This window comes from Aspergillus tubingensis (assembly GCF_013340325.1).
Source record: "Aspergillus tubingensis WU-2223L DNA, scaffold_3, whole genome shotgun sequence".
Taxonomy (NCBI): Eukaryota; Fungi; Ascomycota; class Eurotiomycetes; order Eurotiales; family Aspergillaceae; genus Aspergillus; species Aspergillus tubingensis.
The window spans coordinates 357,989-378,347 of NW_023336277.1; the positions used below are offsets into that span (position 1 = coordinate 357,989).

Consider the following 20,359-nt stretch of genomic DNA (forward strand, 5'->3'; position numbering starts at 1 on the left):
AAGATTAACAGGACATGAGATAGGATGTTGAAATATACCCTGATCTTTGTGACAACCGGGATCAACAGGCTACTAATTTTACAGTACCACGACAGGCCCCGCAGCCTATATTTTACCATTGTGCACTATGAAGTGAGGCTTGAGGCCAGGTCATCTGAATGCTGATACGTTAGGCAAGCTCCTAGCACTAGGGGTATCTGCAAAATTGGTACGGTAATGAAGACGAAAGTTCTAACGACGACTCTCTTTCCCATCCCCCTGCTTGTTCTCAGATGTCTTCATTTGGTTTCCGACAAACTTTGATTGGGACTAATGCTAAATATGGCATATCTAGACTCTGTCGCAAAAAGGGCTTTAGAGTGGCTGTATACTATACAATATGAGCACCAATGCAACCTGAGGGAGTCATGTTTTTCTACCTATATACGCCCCAATCACTCCTCAGGATCACGATGTTTATCACTTCTGCACACCGATACCAGGTGCTACCGGTCACACACGATGCAAGTAGCAGCAATATGCCCTTCTGAAAGATGCTTGGCTCGCCCAAGCGCAACATGCCTTGGCGTATGGAAATTTGCAGCAGTACTGGACGGATTTAGGCTTTTCATTACACTTTCTTTCTTTGTCAACAGCAGCCTCGGTCCAGGACCATCGCTCTTTGTTCTTAAGAAAAGTATGGTTCTAAATCTCTTCATCGTGATATGTATCAGGTTGCTTCCGCCCCATGAAAATTTAAATACGGATTGTACCTTTGCTAGTTTCTGGTGTATTGCGAAGCCCGGGACATTCAATGGAGGACAATGGAGGGTGGTGGAATGTATCTCATTTAGATTTGGGTTAGAGGTTCGGATTATCTTAACACTCTTTCATCGCCCTCACGACGAACCCCTTCTTTCTTCCGTCAAGCGTCGGGAGATAGTGGAATACCTTCTCTTGTCCAATAACCCAACGTTCTTGACCCCTCGATAAACAATGGCCCTCACCGCTTTACCCATGGTAGACGACCTTGCAATACAGGCGATACCCAATCATGGCGTAGATTCTAACAAAGGAGTATAATAGCTGCGCCAGTTTGATGAATGCCGAGATTGGCAATCTCCAACCCTAAAGCGAGGCTCAAATGGACATGTGCACTACCAAAATGATAGCGATTGTTCGGCTGTTAGGAGGAAAACATAGATAACCTTTCAGTTTCTAAGCTATGAATTAATGCCTTTCTCGTCCTTTCATAGCCATCTCAACTGCAGCGGCCGTTACCTTGTCATGAACAATGGCGACCTTTTCATTCACATGCAGCCATGAAAGAAATAAGAACACTTCTCTAAGCATATATAGCCAGAACATGCAGACGCATATGTACAATCTAGACAGGAGAGTCGGACATCGCAAGCCATCTGAGTGAATCAATCATCAACGGGCTGGCCTCTTGACCTACTATATTGATTGATTGCACTAGCCAATCACCATGGCCAATCTCAACGAACTCCCCACTGAAACCCTGCTAGAAATACTAAGCTATATAGATTACAACCGCGATTTGACAGCGCTTTCACAGACTAGTCGTCGGCTTTACAATCTTACCAGCAAACCGATCGACCAGGCCATCCGAAATATCTTCGATAACAGCCACATCTACTCCGACGAAAGCGGTGCGTTGGGAAATGCAACATTCAAAGGCAATACGGATTGTGTACGCAGGCTTTTACGAGCTGGGGTCTCCCCAACCTTCCAGCCTAAGACATGTTGTCAGGGTGAACCCATCCAGGTTGCGGCGAGAAGGGGAAATGCAGACCTAGTTCGTATGTTCATAGAGCTCGGTGTCGATCCAAACGCGAAAAAAGTCCGGAACAACCTTAGTTACGACAACACTCCTCTTCTGTCCGCAATATCGAACGGCCATGAAGAAGTCGTCCGAGTACTGATTGAGCACGGAACAGACTTGGAATACATCGAGGAACATCAAAGCTATGTGCAGCCTCTATCTGAGGCTACAAGTAGGGGTCACTATGGAATAGTGAAACTGCTACTGGAACATGGTTGCAATCCGCGAACACCGAACTTCCTAAAGTACTGGGACAGGTCGGCATTCGAGATCGCTGGTGGTAGGAACTTGCCTATTTTACGTATGTTTGTGGGGTCCGACATATCACAAGACTACTTTTCTGCTCCCGAGAACCATTCTCGCCATATGGTAATTGAGGCCCTGGAGAGAAATGATATGCCACTGGTCAAATTTCTTTTGGACCACGGTGCTGAGTTCAATATGGCGTATAATGAGTTGACTCATTGCCGGGACCGTCCTTCTAACATGTACTTAAGGGGTGACGTTTTGTACCACGTCGGTCGCTTGTCAGTCACGTTCTCTGAAGAAGCAGATTACTTGCTTCGAAAGATAGATGTTGATAACATCATAGCTGAAAAAAATATCTCTGCGATTATGCGCCTCGCTACTGGTGCGGCACGCGGTGGCAATATAGGTCTACTAAGGCGGTTGCTAGACCTTGAATGGATACAAACACACCCAGGTATTACGCCAGAAATTTGGAAAGATATTGTGACCTGTTGTATGGCAGAGGCGGTCATGGGAGGCCATCTCGATGTTGTCAGACTGTCACTTGACCGTGGTGCAGATCCCAACGACTCAGTAGTTTGGAGCCGGAACGAACGACGCGGATCACCTCTCCATTATGCAATTGAAAGAGGATACACGAGAGTTGTGGAGCTACTGCTCGATAGAGGAGCCAACCCGTCCCCAAAGGGTCACAAGACTGCCTTCGAAAAAGCAACCGCTCCATATGAAGGAGATTTGACACCGCAGGCACGGTATGATATCATTCAGCTTCTTGTGAACAGAAACCTCGTTGAAGCGGACCAACTTCGGGTGGCAAGGGCCTTCCCTCAGCCCAGCGAACAGGAACGATACACTATCAGAAGAGCTGTCTACTGGGGGGCCAAGGTATTCCACCTGATTCGGCAGCATTTCGAAGTCAAACTTGATGTGGGAAACGCCCACCATAGGTTGGCATTTGAGGAAGCTGTAGAGCAAGGTGATACTACAATTATAAAGGAATTTCTTGAAGCAGGATTCAGTCCCAACATTCCCGGCAGGCTTCTGATCAAGGCAATAAGCAACTATTGGGACCGAGATCGTAGAGATAAAGTTGTTGACCTCCTGCTGATGTACGGAATGGATATCAATTTACGATATCCGGAAACAGATATGCCCTATAACTCCAGTGGCATATATGGCCACACGTATTGCTGGGAGAAGGATGTTAGGTTTCTGTTGCATAAAGGCGCCGATGCGTTTGGGGTCGACGGGTCTGGTGAATACCTATTCGTGAAGGTAGCAACGGAAGGCAAGCTTGACATAGTGAAAGGCGTGCTAGGGCACTTTGATGAGGAAGGGATTCCCTTTGCTCGGGTCAAATCTATGGTTGAGAAGGCTGCGAGGGCCGCAGGCAGCGCTGCGGAGACTGCGATGGCTTTAGCGTATGAAGTCAATCCTGAAGATCGTTTCCGTGGATATGATGCGTTTTGGGAGGCCAGGGACATTGCCAAAGTGGAGGAGTACATCTGGCGCTGGTACTGGCGCAATATGTACCCTTGTCCGGAGATCTAACCATATCCTTTTATTTTCGTCAAACTACAATATTCCGCCGCGAATATGCCGAAAAGTCCAGACTTCGCCCCAACTGTCTCAATTTTCGCATGGCTGACGCCGATACTACCTATGAACATCAAGTTCTGTCTTTACCACTGGAAGCGACCTCCACCACAATCGGTTCGCCATCCTCCGTTCCACTTTCTGTTTCGGGACCACTATATAGTACGTCTTTTACTTTTTGCTCTCTGTATCTTGCGTTAGAAAATATAATGGAAAGCTGGGTATACTTAACTTACCTTCTGTATATCAAGATTGCTGCAATGAACCCCGCCCACAGTAAAAAGAAAAAAGCGAATGCGGCGGGCCACCCCTTTCGCCACCGCGGAGCACCGTCCGGACCAGCAGTGGGAAAAAGAAGCAATGGAACCCATATTTGAAAGGAATAGCCGAAAGTCATCATCGAGCCCTGCCAATAGTTAGTGTTCTGTTCTGTCTGCTATCCAGATAGTCTATTGAGGTACCATGATAAGCGCCCGTTCTTCAGAATCATCCTTTACAATTGTATTAACAGTCGAATATAGAATAGGACTTGTGCACCCGGCCGCGCCAAAGAGGTACCATGCGACAAACCTATGATCCTGTCAGCAGGACAATATACGCATGTGAGATGTACACTTACTTCAAGGCCTTTGGTATGTTCCAAATAATCATACACAGCGAAGAGAATAAACAGCATGTGGACGCAATAGTGTAAATAAGCCATGATGGATAAATTGCAGCAAGCGTGGTCCCTAACCACGAAGCAACGATATTGATCGCGTAGGTCACTGTCGGCAGCTTGTTGACCTGTGGCACTGAGTAGCCTTCTGCCTCTAGCCAGAGGTTCATATAAGAGGTAGGATAAGAAGATATAATCATGCACCTAAGACACAACAGATTAGCTTTTGCCCAAGTTGAAAATCAAGCCTGTCTTACGCATAACAGAGTATGAAGACCCAGATATGCCAGCGCTTAAGTGTGCGTTTGAAGACATCAAGTGTCATCCTTCCCGGACGACGGATGTTTGCTCTTCGCGCCCGGTCCTTGGCCAAGGCGATATCATCTTCTGACAGGAAGAAGGGTCGTGGAGAATCCGGAATCCCCGGGAACACTAGAAAGCCAATAATGGCGACGGGAATAGTGAAAATTCCGTCTATAATAAACAGCCACTTCCATCCAGGCATGCCGCCCACTCCGGATAGGTTGGTGTAGGCTGCGGATTGCAGGTATCCGCTTACCATAGTTCCAAGCGCGTTGCAAATAAACCACGTTCCAGCTCGTTTGAAGAGTTCGGGGCCAGAGTACCAGGAGCCTCCAGTATCAGTTAGCCTAATAGAATGATAGCTGAAGTGCTGACAACCTTACCAAGAATAAAGTGTGTTCCAGCAAAGACAGGCGCCTCAAACATGCCAACTAGAAATCGAAGTGCATATAGCTGGCTGACATTTGTGACTCGACTTTGTGCAAAGGTGCATACACCCCAGAGAATTTCAAGGGAAGGGAGCAGCCATCTCGCCCTAATCCTTTTAGTTATATATTTCTCCCGAATCACGGACAGTAACATACAGCGTCGGTCGCGACATCAACAGCAGACCAGGGACTTGGAATACAACGTAGGCAGTGTAATAGCAGACGTTGAAATAGTTAAGTTGGTTGCCATTTAGGCTGAAGTCTTCCTTTAGGCCACTGACATACGCGTTGCTGATGTTGGTCTGGTCTGGAATATATTAGCACCGGTGGAGGTTGCAGTCTCCCGACAGGCATACCCAAGTACTTCACGAAAACTAATTACAGTCAATAAAGACTCTGTGTTTATCCACGGGGGCAGCTTACAGCATAGACATGCGAATACCAGGATGGATAAATCCAGCTTGAAGAGCAACCTAGATGATCAGTATCCTATGGCCAAACCAAGAGGGACAACGTACTTTCGCTCATTTGTCGGATAATTAGATGGGTACCAATTGAACACCTCTTTGAAAAGACCCCAAACACCTATTTTCTGTCTCTTTAAGTCGCTGCCGGACATATTGCCGAGCCCTTGTCTCCTCGTGTCGGACAATTCTCCGGTGAAAACTTCCTCTGACAGGGGCATGTTCCATGATTCGGCAAGATCTTTATCTGATCATCGAATACCCCTCTTCATGATAGAATTATAGAGTGGGGCTGTGTTGACATATTTGCCATTATGCCATTCATTGTCGTGATGGGAAAGCACCACAATCTGATAGGGTTATTCGGACCTGTTAGCTGCAGAATGCAACATCCGGGTGCGGGATGGCGTGCCACAATCCTAGCAGAAATGCCCTTATCTATCTTTGACATGATTCAGACACGGTACACCGTGCGTTCTGAATTGGATGTGCGACGCTAGATAAGAATTGCGTGCTTTGCTGATTATCTTCGTCACATATGCCGTGCGGGGTTAAAGTATACGCTGCATTGGGATTTGGACATAACTACTCGGACCTTCCCAGCTCGATAGGGTGTGTATAATAGTTTCGTAAACGGTGTTACAACATTCTTCATCACCATGCCTGCAAGACTTATCGACAGATATGACCATGTCCCAGTGACTAAGGAAGACCGTAAGTAATACCTTTGGCTTACCATGTGGCTCAAATAATTAACGAACCAGTCGACTGGGCCGAACTCATCACCCTCGACCTGAGCCAATATGATCAGCCGGGCGGCAAGGAATCGCTCGTTGAGCAGCTAGACCACGCTGTTCGTCATGTTGGTAAGTAGTCTGCATCACGTCTTTAACCTGATCTAACTTCGCTTGAAGGCTTCTTTTACGTGAAGAACTTCAACATCAGCCAAGAGGAAATCGACCGCCAGTTCGCTCTGGGTCGCGAGTTCTACGCTCTTCCACTTGAAGAGAAGCTCAAGTACCACAGCAGCGCCGATCTGGATAGAGGAGAATACAACGGCTACCGGCCAGCTGGGCACCGAATGTAGGTCGTCAACATCTGTAACCATGCTATCATGCTCATACATCCAGTCTTGGCAACGGAATCAAGGACAACGTCCAAGTCTACAACATCCCCAAATTCGATGGGTATCATCAGCGCCAGCAACCAGCAATCCTGGCCGACAATATTGACGAAATCGAGCAGTTCAGCCGGGTAAGTGTCCTCTAATTTCTATTTACACCCAATTCACACTAACTAATAATACAGAAATGCCACACGGAAGTAGTCGAGAAGCTTCTCCGCCTCTTCGCCATTCTGCTCGAACTACCCGAGGAAGACCAACTCGTCCGAGACCACCAGTACGACGTAAAGGGCGAGGACCACCTCCGCTACATGCACTACGCCGCACGTGGAGCCGAGCTCAACAAGAAGGTCGGAGGTCTATACTCCCCCGGTCATACCGATCTGGGCACGGTGACTCTGCTCTTCCGCCAACCCGTTGCCGCGCTGCAGATCCTCAACTCGGAAGGACAGTGGAAATGGGTCCGGCCGCAGGATGGAACCATTACTATCAATACCTGTGATGCGTTGACTGCGCTCACGGGCGGGTTGATCAAATCGAGCATTCATCGGGTTCATGTTCCTCCTGCTGATCAGGCGCATGTGGATCGGTTGGGTGTTTTGTATTTTGCCAGGTAAGACTGCCCCTTTGCCTTTCAGTGTTAATTATAATGCTAACTATATTTACAAGGCCGAACAACCATGTTGTCTTGGATCCGATCAAGAACAGTCCCCTGCTTAACCGGCTCGGGCTCACGAAGAATGTGTTTACGGAGTTGGGACAGCATTTGACTACTGAGCAGTGGGTCAAGGCGCGGCAAACTCAGCAGCAGAGACGCACGCGGGAGGCGAAGGTCTCCGAGGATGGGAAGTACAGTTACGGGGACAAGGATCTGCAGATCCTCCCAGGGTTGGATGCCAAAGTGTATAACTGAGAGAAAAGAGAGCATAACTATATCATACACAAGCTTCGACCGTTTGTCACAAAGAAACATATTTATGGAGTCACGGCCTCTGGTAATACCGATGCCACTAGAGGGCAGGATTCTCCATCATCTCGGTATAATTGTTGGCATTAATAGCTCAGCTACGAAAATAAATCGATGATACTTGCCTCCGCGTCAAGGGTAACTTATCCAATGTCTTGGAGGCCTTTGAATCATATAGGAGGTGTATCCCATAGGCGTTTTTAAATTAATACGGAATATTCCAAAAATCGTATATGAAAGTATTATCATTCTTATCATATCATGACCCATGATATTAGCTCTTTTCTTATATTTCACGCCACCGATTAATCTGTTCGAAGTCTATAGGCTGCAGGACCTAAATCATTATTCTCCACTAATTACCCTGATGTTCCCGCACAACTCTAGTAGCAGTCATTGGTTCGCCGTACAGCCCGCCATGACTGACCATGAATTCCACTGTCTATAGGTGCGGATAGCACATTATGGTATGTAACCAAAGGGTTATAATATGTTCTTGTGTCTATAACGGTGCCAATGAAAGAAAGAGCATAGTGCTCGGCAGGCCTCACTCCACGGTGATAAAAAGGGGCGTCATGAAGGGCTTAGAGTCGTCCACCACTCGCTTCACTCAGTATGGTTTTCCATTCAATATCGTGTAAGTCGTCAGCATGAATAGATACTTTGACATCGAGGGCCTTTCGAAGCTGCTCCTTGGTAGAAGCATACAGCATACGGATCTATGATCATGTCAGTGGGAACACTTAAAAAAGTCGAAGATACAAGAGCACGATGACCTACACGAGTAGACGTCACACCTGGCATCCAGCTAATAAAAACAATTGTCGCTCTGATGAGAATTAGCATATCAAAGACGCATTGCTTTGCCTGGTTCTGGGGATCCTTCAATTACCTCCTGCTGTCTTCATTCAAGTCATATTCCACGTCATAAATGGCATACCGAGGTGCAGGTTTGCCGTCGTTATCATGCGCAGACGTAAGCCTTTGTAGGAATGCTTCGTAGTTCTTTTCTGGGGAGCTTTCTTCCACCATAATAGAGTGTTCGTCGTCGGATATCTTATAGATAACGAAGGTAGGTTTACCTGCTCCCCTTATGTATAAAAGCTCTTTATAAGCATCGATGCACTCAGTAGTGATGCTGACACTATTGGTAGTAATCAATATTATGACCAGGTCAAATTACGGCGACAAGGAAATCGGCAGCTTACCCGGACGGAAGCTAAAGTTGTAATGGGATGATGGTCAGTGGCCGGTTGTCCTGTGCCAGCGATGAGTGAATATAACTGACCGACATGTTAGTTCTCTATATTCAGGAGACAATTATTGAAGATGAAATTGTTTATTGAATGACGATGGATTACTAGGGTCACTTGTTTCTGTCTCATGGCACAATCATGATGGTATTCTACCTATTTTAGTTATATATATTTACTCGTCGGGCCTTCGGAGCTGCGGACTAGAATGTCCGAAATAAACTTCACTTAGATTGAGCAAAACCACTTTGCCCAGCATCTGTGGAGTTTTAAAATGGAGAAACCGAAACAAGCTACCATAGGATGCAACGCATAGCAGGATCAAATTTTGGGCTGTGCTAAGATTGGCACCCTTCAGGATGCCAAGAGTGGCAACATTCCGCTACCTCGGAGCTGCGGACCCGCGGGCCCGCGGATCCGAAGGGTCAGAACCTGCAACTCTCTTCGTTCAACACGAAGTACTTGTCAACATCTCCATCACTGCAGAATCTACAATGTCATCACAGGGCGCTCGAGAAACCATACAGGAGAGACGGCATCGGCTCTCGTTAGTTCCACGGGCCGTAAGCCCCCCAGTTCCGTCTCTTCGCTCGCACTCTAACATGACGTAGTGCGAAGGGTGTAAAGTACGCAAAGTATGTGCCGTACTGTTTGACCCATAGTAAGATGATGGGAGCTAAGATCATATTCCTGAAGATTCGCTGCGACTGCAAAATACCGTGTTCAAACTGCCAAGCATCCAAGATAACATGTCGACATCCAAACGACAGGTCAAGGAATCAGCTCCAGGCAGATAGAATAGCGCATCTGTAAGCATATAATGTGGTTGGTCTCCAAATTCAGACTGAACTTACTTCCCATAGGAGGGTCTCGTAGACAGCCTCGAAAAACGTTTTCGTGAAGTCGAGTCTAGACTCTCTGCATTGCAAAGTCCAGAACTCAGCTCGGGGGTCCAAAGTGTGTCCAATGAAAATATCATATCTGCAGATCCTGGCCGTGTGGAAGGCTGTCAAGCCTTCGAAGGAGATACTTCCTTCGCTAGTCAGTCACTTCATGTAAGTAATAGTGCTCATATTACGGCTCTCTCTGCTTCTACAGGCAACAACATCCCTGATATTGAGCACTCCATTGATCATATACGGAAAAATCTCTACCATTCACAAGAGTTATCCAGGAAAGGATTTTACTTGAGCAAATCATCACAGCATGCGATACAAGTAGAACCTCTTCCAGCTACGTTGGTCACCAGCCTTTTGCGGAGAATGAGAGGTACGTCACATTCTTTCAATACGGGTCATAGTTCGCGGTTGCGAAGCTTCTTTGTCTGCAGACTTACGTGAATCCAGCCCGCCATCCTATCTTTCTGTCTTCGTATGCAATAAGTGACCTTCAAGTGGTTGAGGATCTCTGCCGAAGCGTCCTTTCTGGACCGAGCCGGGCATCTGTCGGCCAGGTGGCCAGCATGCATGGTGTCCTATTCTTTGTCCTCAAGGAGCTTATAGCAATGAATGATGAGCTCTATCAGAGATTTGACCTTACCACCCACCTTGATCATTGTGAGAAGGTCTTCGCAGCGACACTAGAAACATATGACGTACTCGCTGTCCCCAGCTTCGAAAGTATGCTTGCTTTAACAATGGGTGTAAGTATACCCTTGCTGTCTACCCCTACTCGGACTGGCTTAGCACACACTGAATTAGCAGCTTGAAGTAACAGTAACGCAGATGTCAAAGCCCAGGGCGAAGCAAAGCCCGCATTATACTGGACCTTGATTTCTGCCGCTTCAATGCATTGTCAATCACTTGGATATCACCGTGAGACGACCTATAGGAACATTCTATCTGGAAAGGCGGATAACATAAGAAGACTCTTCTGGACGATATACGTCTTCGATAAGAACATGGCTCTCTTGTTAGGCCGTGTCTCCAATATGCAGGGTGTCAAGATTGACGTACGGCATCCTGCGATATCAATAGATCCGAGTCGCCGAGCATGGGATGAATCTTTCATTATGGGAATCAGGATGGCGGAATTTCAGGACAGAGTATTCACTGATCTCTACAATCCTGCAACGTCAATTAAGGATCCATCTGAGCGGACACAGTTTATTCAAGATCTTGCACCTGATATGGAACAATGGCATTCCCAACTTAAGCAGGTGAGATGGGACCATTAACGCCTTTTCAACCCCAGAGTGGCTACTAATATTTCCAGATCGATCCGGAAGGGGCCAACAACCTCCAAGTCTTCAACATGTCCAGAACAAACTGGGATATATCCTTCAACTCCACCCTGACGCTGCTTCTCCATGCATCCTCAACGACAGGAGAGGAACTACAAATAAGCTCTCGTTGCTTCAACGCCGCCCATAATAGCTTATTGGCCCATCTCAATTCATTCCCTCAATACCAAAGCTCAAAGCTTCTTTCAGACGGTGAATACTTCAATTGGTCCGTTCTTCCCCCCTCACATCTTTTTCTATATATTCCATTGACCGAGTACCACCAGGATTCTATTATTCTCATCTCTAACCCCATTCCTCGTGATATTCCTCCACGCCATTTCTGCAAAAGACACTCAGAGCATCGAACTCCTTGCACAAGTAGTTCGCAGCTTCGAGACGTTCCGAAAAGTCTCCCTAGGCGCGGAACGCCTATATCAGATATGCGCTACTCTTACCAACATTGCCGAGAAACTTCTTCAATCACAGCAACTGTCGGTAGGGATATACAATGAACAAGAGGACTCTCTCAGATTGCCAGATACACCTGGTGACACATCGATGTTCCACGCGGAAGATTTGCAGAATGTGCTTGACATGGACAATGGGGATGAAGCCACCTCGTTGTATGCTACTGACCTTTTAAATGAGTTTCTAAGTGGTGAGCCGTTTTTGTGGAATAGGTTCGATTTTGAAGTCGGGAATGGTCCGTGACGAAAAGCGAGAAGTTCCGCTTCGGGGAGTTGAAATTGACCTAAAGCGCATGCAAATGAGACAGAACTGCTGGTAATTGTACATCGAGGTCACCAAATTTATCTAAATCAAGCATCGAAACTCCTACCACTACCAACTAGCGTCTGCCACATACCATCTCCTTCCAAGGACTCCATATCATCACACCGCAGCATAACCATCACTTCGAGTATTTCATCAGATCCCGTCCTCCGACGGGGTAGAATAATAGCCACACCATCCGCCTCAATGTAAGGTAGTCTAACAAACTCTGGCCTCCCAAGCAAAGGCCCAAAATCCAAATTATATAGATCCAAATCTGCCCAACTTGTAATAGTAAAATCACGAGACCCGAACAAGTCCCAAGCCGCATGAAGAGACCTATAATCTTCCATGGAATCCACAAGCCGGTAGGTTTCAGCAATATGGCGCGAGTTGATCGTTGAGGATGACTGCGAATCTGAGATACAGTCGCATATCTTGGCCAATGAGCGTGTTGGGTCCTCATCGGCCGTGGCGAGATTAGCAGATGGGAAGCTTGCCATGGCGTAGAGCACAACGTTTCCCAAGTACTGTTGATCCCCAGGCACAAAGGTTAAGTTCCCCGTAATACGCGATCGGCCGTTAACAGCAGTCACTAAGCGACTTTTTTGACCTTTGAAAGCGGGGTTGCGTTGAGTTCGCACACGAGTCACTGATGTCCATATAAGCGCGCAGAGGATAACGTTGGTGGTCAATCGACGTTGTGTATATTTCTGGAGGAGTTCTTTGAGCACGTTGATCCAGCGAATTGGGATCTTGAATGCTTTGGACGTGCATGGCGAAAACGTTTTGGTAGGACGGGTGGTTGTGTAGAGTGTTCTGGGTGCAGTGCAAGGAGACCTTTCGATGAAAGCGATGAAACTTTCTGCAGATCAGGCGCTAGAGCTTTGGAAAGCCGCACGAGCCTATCGCCACTTCCTTGTGACAAGTAAGAGGAATCGTTTTGACTTGGTTGGACAACATTTCTAGCCCATAGTCGAATAACTTCAGCGAACCCAGTTACATCGACAGCATTGTGTTGCAAGCAGATGCATAATCCGGCCCCATGATCTGCGAAGCGGAAGAAGCTGGCAGCGAAAACGCGGTCCCCTGTCTCGGAAGGGATGTTACCGAGCAGGCATGGGAGTTTTGGCCACACGTCAGGTGGGATGGCTTCCATGGGCATATCTTGTGAAGAGAGATTGGCGTATGAGGCCGTTATCTGGCCTTTATCCTCTAGGGTCGGTGTCTTGGCTGCATGATATCGGATTTCAAGAGACGCTTTCTGGTTGGTTGGAGTAGTATGAAAGACATGTCCGGTGACCCAGGGTACTTGTTTAGAAAGCCTCTCGAGGCCGTGTTGTAGCTCCTGCGTGATTTGGGGGCTGGAATTCGCCGTTGGGAAAACGAGAAGAACCCGAATGTAGGTCCTGGGCATAGGCAGGTCCAGCGGCGTCAAGTGCTCCACGTAAGCGTGATCAGCCATTATTGCCCTGAAGTATGGCAATTGGTAGTAATATCGGAACGATGACGGGAAAGTAATAGAGGTTTTATCACGCATAATAAGCCATTATGAGACCGTCTCAGTCTATCTGTCAGGGCCCGCGGGCCCGAGAGTCCGACTGCCCGGGAATCCGGCCCACAGTCGGCATGGTCATAGTGCGTTGGGCTCACTCGTCAGTAACTCGCTTTTTGAACAATCAATAATGAACACGGAATTTTCTGAAAGGCTATAGCCTAATAAAGCTTGGGTCAAAGTTCGAATGAAATCCGCGATCTGTATGGCCTGCGCTAATGCTAGTAACTATTCTATGGTATGAGGGAACAAAATTACAGTCAAAGGCAACCATCAACAGCTTTAGGGAAATGTGGAACCTTGCATCTTTCTAAGAAGCGGGCTCTTTTCACGAATCCTATTTCCCCAAAAATAGAAAACAACGGGAATGGAGATACATAAAACTTCCACAATACCCAGGAGTGTACTCCCCCAATTCAAACCGAGAGTCGCATACATGGACGGGCCCGCAAGTGGAAGAACGGCACCCATAACACTCCTGCAAAGCATATTTCCCGCAAGTGCAGACGCAGCATAGATACCATAAGAGCGTGCCATGTAATTGGAAGCATAAATGAAGACACACGCGTTGCCAGCTCCGAAGGGAACACCAGACAGGATAGGAACGATCCAGTGCACATTTGGAGTACAGGTCCACGCAAACCAAAGCTGCCCGATGGCCAGGAGAGTAGCACCAAGGCCAACGATGCTCACCATAGCCTCTGGCTGTACTGTGCCGTCCTCTGATTTCTGGTGGCAGTTGATCACCCTGCGGAATATAGGCTCACATGCAATGGCTAGTAGAACGCCTACTCCGATGCCGATAAACGAGAGACCACCAATCCCGGGAGACCATCCGCGCTCTTGTTGAAAGGCAATAGGATAAGCGACAAAACATAGGTATAGCACGCCATAGACAAGCGCCACGTATGCATCCCAGAAAATGCTGGCAGTGTGGTTAGAAGAGGGTAATCTATGAGAAGAGCATCTTGTTCTTACCAAATCGGTTCTGTTAGAAGCATTGAGAATGGGCGACCGAGGTTAGCTTTTAGTAATGGCATCAATTCCTGTGTGTCATCATAACGCGTCCACAACTTGTGATTCTGCGTTTCAGTTCTCCGTCTCTTTGCACGCCTCCTTAGGATAACTGGGGCGTATGTTTCCTTGATGAAGACCATTAGAACCAAAACAGCCCCTCCAATTATTAGGACAATCCAGTTCGTCCATCTCCATCCTAGGTACTCGTAGACGAATCCGCCAATTATCGGACCATAGACGGGGCCGTTCGTAGGACCAATGGACCAAAAGCCTAACGCTAACGGCCGATGCGCATCAGATACAATGTCGTTTACCGAAGCGGGTGAATTTGACATCAGGGCACTTCCAAAAAGCCCGCCAAAGAATCTGCTCACAAGGATTGTCTCAATGTTCTGCGCCAGGGCGCTAGGCAACAGTAGCAACAGGAAAACCGTCATCGAGAGAAGATAGACTGGCCGCCGACCAACAAGCTCGCTCAACGGAGCAAATAGGACACTTCCTGCCCCCATGCCGAGCAGGTAGGTGGTGACGCCAAGCAGGGCTCTCAGTTTAGAAATGCCGAAAGTTTGCTCAAGCCCAGGGATACCAGATGTATATAAAGTGCTGGAAAGACTGACTACCGTGGCGCCAAGACTCATGGCTGCGACAACGATAGCCTTATACCATAGTGGCCACAAACGGGGATTTTCTGGGTCATCATCTTGCCAGTAGACTTCGTATTCTGGTGGATTCTGAATGCTGGGTAGCTTTGAGGTCACGGGCTCGATACTCGGAGCGCAATAGCTCTCTGCCGGGATGAAGCTCGACCTTGAGTCGTGTGAAGTATCGACATCTTTGGAAGAAGGCATTGTGGATTAAGCCGATTATAATCGACTTAGAACGCATATGGTACGGGATGTAATGTACATAGAACAGGGACCTAGTATTTATATAGCGCAGAAGTATCACTAATGGCATTTGTTCCTAGTCCCCCGACAGGTGGGATACCGGTAAAACAAAGCAGACCGGTGCCCTGGCACCTCACAATGAACCTTGGTATCTATCAAGTGGGATGCCGGCGCTCCGGCTGGAGTAGTAGTAGTGGCGATGATCTACGAGACTGGGTTAATCAGCTGCCGGCAGGCGGGATGCCGAACAAAACCTTGACAACGAGGAGTGCGGCATCCGTGGCGCGAAGCTTGCATGATCGACAACGTATTCTGTCTACAAATTGAGGAAGTAGGAAAAAGGTATCCTTTTCATCAAGCGGGATGCTGAGTCCCCTACGTTCTATCAAGTGCAGAGAGAGCGGATGCAGGGATTAGTAAGTCGATTCCTCCCATTGCAATGGCCACTAAAGCTTTTCTTTGGCAGAGTACCAGGTACATTGATCTAATACCGAGAATCTGGGTACACCTTGTGTCGAGAATACTGGATTGAAGCATAATGGATTGAAGAATAACACACGTGATGGTATCCAGCAACTACAAGTTCTGCATTAGGAGGTGCAATATTCACATTCGATAGATATCCGTCATTATCTGACGGGTATTGCCATCGGCTCTAAAGGTTAATTTTTGAGGCCGATACGGGGTTATCCCCTGGAGGACAGCAGCGACAGCTCCTTGCCGCTTCTTGGCTCTCTGCAACATCTTGTGAGAGAATATAGCTTGTACATAGATTTGTGCTTTTACCTCACGGTGACCAAGAAACAAATCTCAGCAAACCCAGGGCAGTCGATGGACCACAAAATCCAGGTTCATAAAGGACTCATCACTCCCTGAGACTAATGCATATCTCTTCCACGCGATGTTAAGTGTCCGATCCCGATGGGTTGACAGCCTAGCGCTTCGTCTAGACTATGATAGGATTAGTCGAACCTGGTCGCTGTTGAGCTCCCTTTCCATGTATCTGAACGCTCTTCAGTCGTGGGGTGTCATCTATGCATTTGTAAGTATTTACGGCGCCGGACAAGATCCACGTGCGGATGAGAAAGACATCTCTCGATTCCTACAGGAGGTGCCCTTACGCTATTGTTTCCTTTTCGGTCAGTCGGCTGCGTCGAGAAAGCTATCCCGGCACATTTCCAAGCCAACAGAAATTTTTCAAGATCATCGAATTGATTCTCTGCTGCCACACCTATGCACCCGAAAGCAGCTGAATTCACCATCTTCGTCTATCCCGGTCGAACTGATTGCCAAAGAACTTCGTGATGCCATCTAGATAATCTGGTATGTTCATTCCTGTGTGCGTCTGGGCTGGCGTTGAACTCAGTGGGGTGTCTCATCATGTTTCGGTCCACCTTGGCTTTACACAGGTGAATCCTGGAATATGATATATTCCTGGTTCACGTTGTGAACCCATGAATTATAGAATCCATGGATAGGCCTCCCACCACAATGAAAAACATCAGAAAGTACCATTGTTACGCTTCTGAAATATCCAAGGAAGTTGAACAATGTGACATCAAAAGAAAGATGGAACTTTTGTGGAAGGTAGCCAGACATCCAGGCAGTTATTAGAGGCGCGGGTGGCTGTTGTGGGTCAGGAATGCACTAAAAATAGTGGTACTGTCGAATGAGAGATCATTCTCCTTCGGAGCAAAACAGCACTAGTTCAACGAAAGAGTCGGCCGGATTACGAAGTATCTCCCCGAGTAACTAATCATCCGAAGTCGCGTCGTTCATCCACTCGGCGAGGTGGCCAGTTACTTACCCCGCAGCTAAACCTGGCGGGCGCAGCAGTATTATGGTAGCTCCCAGGCGACAAGCAGTCACTCTGGTTATCATCGCCGTCCTTCTTCTTTTCACCACCATCCTCTGGAAACACCCTTCTGGACTTTTACCAGCCCTCCCACATCAATCTTCGCCCGACATGTCGATCACTCACATTGTCATGTTCCAATTCAAAGCGGAGGTCAGCCCCGAAGTAATCAAAGATGTAAGTTACACCAGCTCAGCCTAGCACTTATCCACATCTAACATTGGGACGTCCCCGAAGGTGTGCTCTCGGATGCTCGCTTTGAAAGATAATTGTATACACCCCACCTCACAGAAGCCATATATCCAGGCCGCATCGGGCGGGCAGGACAACTCGCCCGAAGGCATCCAAGTGAGTGATGAAGGAATGTCCTCCTTGCACATGTCCATAACTAACATCCCAAAGAACGGCATCACCCACGCTTTTGTGGTGCACTTCGCCAGTGCTGACGATCGTGATTACTATGTGTCCAAGGATCCAGCTCACCTGGCATTTGTCAAAAGTCTGGATGGTATCATCGAGAAGGCGCAGGCGGTTGACTTTATCGATCGTGTCTATTGATCTGCTGCATAGCATCTTAGTGCTCAATGCAAGGGCGTCGAGGACAGGAACATCCTCGTACCCCTCGGTCGCCTGCAATATTAGTTTAATCTCATTGCTAGATGGATGTGTATACTTTGATTGTAACGTATTAAACTGGCCTAGTTATCCGATAATAAAGTTCTAACATCTCTAATCGAACATGAACCTGGGAGACAATCACTAATTATGTAATATCGCATTTGATAGACTGCTATCAGCCAAGGATAACAGAAGAGAGCCCCTCGTTTCAAATATCTGCCGATATCCGATAATGGAGATATGGCGATTCCTGCGCAACGTATTCTGTCATTGCCGTGCGGGGCATCGGCGAATGACAGCCAGCGGATTTCTGAATGTCTTCGGCATCGTAATGCTAGCTTGAGATGATGTGATTACCACACCATTTATATACCGAAACCCAGACTGCTTTGTTGTCGCATCTTCTTTTCGCTTTCTTCAGACATCACATTAAAGTTATTCCAAATTATAGCTACTATCCACCATGGTTGAGGTTCAAACACTTGTCCAACCGGACATCCAATACCACCCCGACTACGCCAAATACACTGCCCGCACCCAGCGCCGTGTCACCACTGAAACCCTGCCAAAGACACTGCCCCAAGGATTTCCCAAGCATCTCAACTCTCCTCTGGTCTGGGAAGGAACAGAAGTAGAGAAGCGCGATGACTGGATTTACAAATTGAACGATGCGCAGCTTGACGAAATCGACCAAGCCCTGCAGTCGTTTAAATGTAATTCCTCCACATCCTAGAAGAATGTATATCGCTAACACCACCACAGCAAAGAACCTTTCCCTGGGTTCAATCAACCAATCTACCTTCCCCCTACCAACCCTTCACCCCATTCTCCGCGACCTCTCCCGCGAAATCCACCTAGGCCGGGGCTTCGTCGTCGTCCGCGGCCTCCGCATCGATAGCTATTCCCGCGAAGACAACATTATCATCTACGCCGGCGTCTCCTCCCACATCGGAAACTACCGCGGAAGACAGGAAGATAACCGGACCAAGGGAGCCCCTTCCCGTGTGCTATCCCACATCAAAGACATCTCCAATACCGTCCAACCGGGGACTATCGGCGCGCCCTCCAACACAGCCGATAAGCAAGTCTTCCACACCGACTCCGGGGATATTATTTCCCTCCTCTGTCTCCAAGAAGCCGCAGAAGGCGGAGAGAGCAAGCTAGCTAGTAGCTGGCACGTCTACAACATTCTTGCCAAGGAGAGACCAGATCTTATTCATACGCTTACGCAGGAATGGCCATTTGATGGGTACATATCTACCATTCTTTTTTACATGATATGAGTGACGCTAACTGGAGGATAGATTCTCCAACCCCACGCAGCCATACAGCACCCGTCCACTCCTCTACCACCAACCTGCCACATCTAGCACCCCGGAACGAGTCCTGATCCAATACGCTCGCCGCTACTTTACTGGATTCATGGCCCAACCTCGATCTAAAAACATCCCGCCCATTACTGAAGCGCAAGCAGAGGCGCTCGATGCGCTGCACTTTTTGGCTGAAAAGCACAGTGCTTCCCTTGGATTTCAGAAGGGAGATATTCAGTACGTGAATAACCTGAGTATCTTCCATGCAAGGAATGGGTTCACGGATGGGCCTGGGAAGGAGTAAGTAATTCTTCTATCATAGATGTGGGTGTGAGAAATACTAATGAAAACATAGGCGCCATCTACTGCGTCTTTGGTTGAGGGACCCTGAATACGCATGGGAGACTCCAGAGCCGCTGCGGAAGAGATGGGATAGTTTGTATAAGGATCTGGAGCCTGAGGAGCAGGACTTCCCTCTTGAGCCGAGGATTCGGGGGAATACAACTTCTTAGGTGAACTTTACAGGTTTAGTTGATGCATGTTTTATTGTATTGTGAGGTCGAGAAATCTATCTATTCTGAGTATAGTTTCTTTTCGCAGTATTTTCGCGAAAGGGATAGGTTGTGCTTGATGAGAATATTGCATGCCCACGAAGTCATTAAATTGACTACCACAAGACCTTGGGCAAGCATCCAGCATGAGTTTCCTGGTGAAATATCGAATGATCATATTTGAGATATGCACCAACTCTCACATATTTTTCTTCTTACCAGATAACTACCACAGGGTTTGCTGTAGCCCGCAATAACGCTTCCTGTAACCAAATATTCATCATTCCCGTGACACGTTCCCCCACCACTGTCTTTGCCATTTCGCTGCCACTTACTACCCTATTTGTGGCCACAAGCAAACATTATTTGGGCCAGACATTATTTCTTGCCCGATTACCCTCTTCACAATCGACGTTGACTGTTCCGCCATTAGACCACCCTCACAGTGAACAGTCGGGCCGGTGGACTGATAGACAAAGTCAAACTCATAATAACTTGATCCCAATCGACCTATAAGCCAAATCCAAATCATATATACCACCCCCCACAGAGCAGCCATAGATCTGGTGCACTGCACATGAGACAAGAGAACATGGTGATTGGGATTCGTTGTGTATAGATTCGCCTGTAATCATGTCCCTACAATCTGATAACCCCAAATTTCCATGTCTCATTATAAGTACTTGCAGCATTTCTTGTGAGTAT

General features: G+C 47.6%; 9 protein-coding genes across 9 annotated transcripts; 5 read left to right on the top strand and 4 right to left on the bottom strand.

The window, feature by feature from the left end:
• Positions 1-1,468: 1,468 nt before the first annotated feature.
• Positions 1,469-3,625, top strand: AtWU_01346 (ankyrin repeat domain-containing protein; the record flags this gene model as incomplete). Its single annotated transcript, XM_035496460.1, has 1 exon — positions 1,469-3,625. The coding sequence occupies one exon, from the start codon at positions 1,469-1,471 to the stop codon at positions 3,623-3,625; it is 2,157 nt and encodes a 718-aa protein (XP_035352353.1).
• A 494-nt stretch (positions 3,626-4,119) lies between these two features.
• AtWU_01347 (MFS general substrate transporter) lies at positions 4,120-5,678 on the bottom strand (the record flags this gene model as incomplete). Its single annotated transcript, XM_035496461.1, has 8 exons — positions 4,120-4,240; positions 4,290-4,532; positions 4,586-4,961; positions 5,015-5,166; positions 5,216-5,366; positions 5,416-5,433; positions 5,483-5,532; positions 5,578-5,678. The coding sequence occupies 8 exons, from the start codon at positions 5,676-5,678 to the stop codon at positions 4,120-4,122; spliced, it is 1,212 nt and encodes a 403-aa protein (XP_035352354.1).
• Positions 5,679-6,182: 504 nt separating this feature from the next.
• Positions 6,183-7,559, top strand: AtWU_01348 (clavaminate synthase-like protein; the record flags this gene model as incomplete). Its single annotated transcript, XM_035496462.1, has 6 exons — positions 6,183-6,237; positions 6,288-6,389; positions 6,438-6,606; positions 6,654-6,777; positions 6,832-7,259; positions 7,316-7,559. The coding sequence occupies 6 exons, from the start codon at positions 6,183-6,185 to the stop codon at positions 7,557-7,559; spliced, it is 1,122 nt and encodes a 373-aa protein (XP_035352355.1).
• A 638-nt stretch (positions 7,560-8,197) lies between these two features.
• Positions 8,198-8,907, bottom strand: AtWU_01349 (actin-binding ADF family protein; the record flags this gene model as incomplete). Its single annotated transcript, XM_035496463.1, has 5 exons — positions 8,198-8,332; positions 8,394-8,442; positions 8,506-8,757; positions 8,822-8,832; positions 8,902-8,907. The coding sequence occupies 5 exons, from the start codon at positions 8,905-8,907 to the stop codon at positions 8,198-8,200; spliced, it is 453 nt and encodes a 150-aa protein (XP_035352356.1).
• A 1,421-nt stretch (positions 8,908-10,328) lies between these two features.
• On the top strand, positions 10,329-11,801 carry AtWU_01350 (fungal specific transcription factor domain-containing protein; the record flags this gene model as incomplete). The annotated part of the gene is made up of 4 exons (XM_035496464.1): positions 10,329-10,485; positions 10,591-11,024; positions 11,081-11,316; positions 11,375-11,801. 4 exons carry the CDS (start codon positions 10,329-10,331, stop codon positions 11,799-11,801), a joined length of 1,254 nt encoding a protein of 417 aa, XP_035352357.1.
• Positions 11,802-11,908: 107 nt separating this feature from the next.
• AtWU_01351 (transferase family-domain-containing protein) lies at positions 11,909-13,326 on the bottom strand (the record flags this gene model as incomplete). Its single annotated transcript, XM_035496465.1, has 2 exons — positions 11,909-12,680; positions 12,857-13,326. The coding sequence occupies 2 exons, from the start codon at positions 13,324-13,326 to the stop codon at positions 11,909-11,911; spliced, it is 1,242 nt and encodes a 413-aa protein (XP_035352358.1).
• A 372-nt stretch (positions 13,327-13,698) lies between these two features.
• Positions 13,699-15,281, bottom strand: AtWU_01352 (MFS transporter; the record flags this gene model as incomplete). The annotated part of the gene is made up of 2 exons (XM_035496466.1): positions 13,699-14,341; positions 14,395-15,281. 2 exons carry the CDS (start codon positions 15,279-15,281, stop codon positions 13,699-13,701), a joined length of 1,530 nt encoding a protein of 509 aa, XP_035352359.1.
• A 1,879-nt stretch (positions 15,282-17,160) lies between these two features.
• On the top strand, positions 17,161-17,733 carry AtWU_01353 (Dabb family protein; the record flags this gene model as incomplete). The annotated part of the gene is made up of 3 exons (XM_035496467.1): positions 17,161-17,352; positions 17,413-17,523; positions 17,578-17,733. 3 exons carry the CDS (start codon positions 17,161-17,163, stop codon positions 17,731-17,733), a joined length of 459 nt encoding a protein of 152 aa, XP_035352360.1.
• Positions 17,734-18,256: 523 nt separating this feature from the next.
• AtWU_01354 (TauD/TfdA family dioxygenase) lies at positions 18,257-19,615 on the top strand (the record flags this gene model as incomplete). Its single annotated transcript, XM_035496468.1, has 4 exons — positions 18,257-18,506; positions 18,556-19,042; positions 19,098-19,403; positions 19,459-19,615. The coding sequence occupies 4 exons, from the start codon at positions 18,257-18,259 to the stop codon at positions 19,613-19,615; spliced, it is 1,200 nt and encodes a 399-aa protein (XP_035352361.1).
• Between the last annotated feature and the right edge of the window lie 744 nt (positions 19,616-20,359).